At 41.5% G+C, this 3,535-nt stretch overlaps 1 protein-coding gene across 1 annotated transcript; it reads left to right on the top strand.

Annotated features, from left to right (window-relative positions):
- Window positions 1–370: 370 nt before the first annotated feature.
- Window positions 371–3,090, top strand: Tchhl1 (trichohyalin-like 1). The gene is made up of 2 exons (XM_013015013.1): window positions 371–508; window positions 943–3,090. The coding sequence occupies exons 1-2, from the start codon at window positions 371–373 to the stop codon at window positions 3,088–3,090; spliced, it is 2,286 nt and encodes a 761-aa protein (XP_012870467.1).
- Window positions 3,091–3,535: the final 445 nt, after the last annotated feature.

Here is a 3,535-nt window from a genome sequence, read left to right as displayed (position 1 = left end):
AGCAGGCAGACCCTCACAGATAAGGTTCAGAGGACTGGTCCCCACTGTTGATTTCATTTGTACATTTATACTTTTGCTTGAGTTCTTTTTTTAATCTCTTCTTGAAATAAAGTATTCTCAGGATACACAAATATTGTTTATCCCCTCAGAGGAAGGAGAAGTGTCTATTTTAATGCCAACCTGTGCTAGATCAGATCTCACCACAATGTCTTGTACAAAACTAAAGCACTCTTGGAATTCCAGCACAGTATTTTAAGATAGCGAATAGAGCAGGTGATGTAAGGAGAGTTGGAGGCGGAGCATTTCCTGGAGTATTTATCCTGGGATATAAGCTTTGTTCTTTCTCACAGACTGCTTTGAATTTGTAAAGATGCCTCACCTTCTGAGAAATGTCCTCTGTGTGATTGAGACATTCCACAAGTATGCCAGAGAGGATGGTGACAAAGCCACGCTGACCTGCAGAGAGTTGAAACAGCTCCTTCAGGGCGAGTTTGGGGACTTGCTTCAGGTGAGGTGCTTATAGAGCTGTAGAAGTTCCTTCTTACTACCACCTTACAATCCAAGCAAGATTGGCATAAGAGATTTCAGCCCATTTTACACTTGCCTACCAGCTTTCAACTCTCACTAACTTCTGGCCAATTTTTGCCATCTAGTTACCTCTCCTGTACAATTGCATAGTCAGTCCTACAAAGAAAAGGTCTCCATTACTGAAACTATTACTTCATCAAAGTAGACTTCTGAGTTGAGTCACAAACTATTATGCATCATATAAATGTTCCTTGGTCCAAACTCTGTGATGGAAAATGGCATTAGAAGCAATGAATTCTCATTGTGGGGAGGAAACTTCACTAACTCTTAGAAACAGGATCAATAGAAGAGATTTGGGGAGCTAGATACCTGGCATGTATAAATAAGCTGATTTGTCATTGTGTTTCCATGCAGCCACATATCATTCATGCTGTGGAGAGAAACCTGAATCATCTAGATATTGACAGTGATGGCACCATCTATTTTGATGAATTTGTTACTGCAATGTTCAGCTTACTGAACCTTTGTTATCATGAAATACAAGCATTACTACATTTAGGATCAAGCCAAGTATCTAAATCAGAGAAGCCAGATGACATAGATCTTCAGGCAGCTTCCCGAAATGGTCATCAGACAGCAAGAACTCTGCCATCTCAAGAAAAGATGGATCTTCCTGCAGAAATGTCAGCAGCAGCTCAATTCAGCCATGAAGAAGATGAGGCAGTTGAACACAATAGAACAGATCCACAGGAAGACATCAAGACTTATAACCTGCCATGGGAAGCATCTGAGCCCAATGACCCTAAGAACCAACATCTGGAAGGAGATGAACAGGACCAGGAACAGAGCCAAGATATACCAGCATTGGGACACAATAGAACCCCACTCAAGACAAGTAAGCTAACAGAAGAATCAAAACACACAAGCAGTAAAAAGGATATCCCTAGGGAAGAAGATAGACCAATCCGGAGGCAAAGTGATAGCAAGATAAGGGACAGGAATAGAGAACAGAAAGAACACTTGAAAATCCAAGAAACTACACAAAAGCTGTTGGAAGACCAGGAAGTTGCTGCAGAAAAGGGTATTAAAAACCACTCTAAAACACAAGAACCATTCCTACAAAGAAAAGATGGAATCAGGTTGGAGACTACTGTCCTGCCAGGACAAGCTGCTACCAGGAAACCATTTCATATACAGAAATCAACTGATCCTGAGGCTGATGGCAGAATACCTGAAACTCAGGAACCAGGAAAAGATGCTGATAGAAGACTACCTGAGACCACAAATTTAGGTGAACCTGAAATAGAGAATAGAACATCTGAGAGCCAAGACTGCGAACATGAAACCAAGGGCTGGCCAGCCCAAGGTAGTCACAGAAAGGTTTCAGACACAATTGATATTAGAGCTGAAACAAACAAGAGGCAAAACCCTGAGGCACATGAAACAGCAGAGCAGACGGAACCTGAGAGAAAAACTCAGGCCCCAATCGTGAAAGCCCAAATACAGGATGGGAAGGATCAAGAATTCCAAGGATCATCAAAACAAAAAGACACTGAAAAAGGTTCTGCTATACAGGATCTGAGCTCAGAAGAAGAAAACCAGGATCATCCCGAACTTGAAGGAGCATCAGTCTCAGAAGAAGACTTAAGACATGCTGAGGAAGGCATAGCAGAAGGATTTGTACCCAGCAAAGATGATCCTGCAACTGAAGAAATACCAGGAACCAGAGAAAGAACACAAGAGTTGGCACCACTTAGGAAGCAATTTGAAGGAAAGCAGGGCAAGTCCACCAAGACTCATGACACACCAATCAAGGAGGAGGATGACTATGACAGGAAAGGTAACAAGTTGTCAGTTACACAGGTTGATGAGGAGTCTTGTGAAATGCCCAAAAACCTGGCTCCAGAGGAAGTTAACAATAGCTCAAAGACAAGAGAACTACATGTGCAACAGGATTCTAGGGGTCAGGTAGATTCATGCAGAAGGACTTTGCAAGAAGGTCACCCCAATAACTCAGATCTCCAGAAACAAAGAGTACCAGATGAGGACAGCAGAGTAGACAACACAGGGGTGTTATCTGCCAGAGAGGATGTGCAGCTCCCACAGGAACATAAACAGCCTACCAGAGAGGGCCACAAGAGTCTAGGCTCAGGGACTGAAAGTCCAGGTGTAACTGTAGAGCCTGACGAATGCACAGAGTCACAGAAATTCACAGCAGGAGGCCAAAACAGAAGGTCTCTGGAGGCAGGGATCTCGGATGGTCTGGATGCACACTCCCCTGGCCATGTTTCTGTACCAAAAATCCCTGGAAAAGAAAGCAACAGAAAAGAATTAAAGGTCCAAGGCCCAGAGACTGAAGAAGAGGAAGGTGGAACGCCAGTGACCCAGGAGACTTTATTTAAAAGCCTGGATGAAGACAAGTCAGCCTTCTCCAAGACACATCTTAAAACAGAGGAACCTGCGACATTGGAGGAAGAGGAGGAAGGTCCCCAAGAACCAGTAGGAGAAGGTGATAACTGGCAAAGCAACAAATCATTTTCATTATTACAAGAGAAGTTATGAGGAACTTCATGCACATCAACATGCCCCAGACTTCTTCCCTCCTGATTACCCACAACACCCATGTAAACATATGCAGATACGGATTAATTACCCTTTAAATTTTCTCCCTAAATTTCTATAAAAGCAAATAATAAAATATTCAGCAGTGGAAGTCACCAACAAAGAAAATGCGACCAAACAAATATAACCAGTTAAAAAAATTCTACCATGCAAAATGATTTCCAATGATTTATCATGTGATAATTTATCTTTATTTTTTTCTAAAAACAAAAAAAAATTCTTCTACATTTTTAGTAGATATCAATATCTTTTTTAATGTAGCAATAGAAAGTTGACATAAAATATTAACACATGCAGAGTATTCTGCTTCATAAAATCTCCTTCAGGGATTTCAAGATTATGCTAAAATTCCATCCCTAAAATAACTTCACATATGACCACAAAT

This window comes from Dipodomys ordii, unplaced genomic scaffold (genome assembly GCF_000151885.1).
Source record: "Dipodomys ordii isolate 6190 unplaced genomic scaffold, Dord_2.0 Scaffold26, whole genome shotgun sequence".
Lineage (NCBI taxonomy): Eukaryota > Metazoa > Chordata > Mammalia > Rodentia > Heteromyidae > Dipodomys > Dipodomys ordii.
The sequence above is the reverse complement of the archived record's forward strand: the minus strand, read 5'-3'. Positions and strand labels throughout refer to the sequence as shown.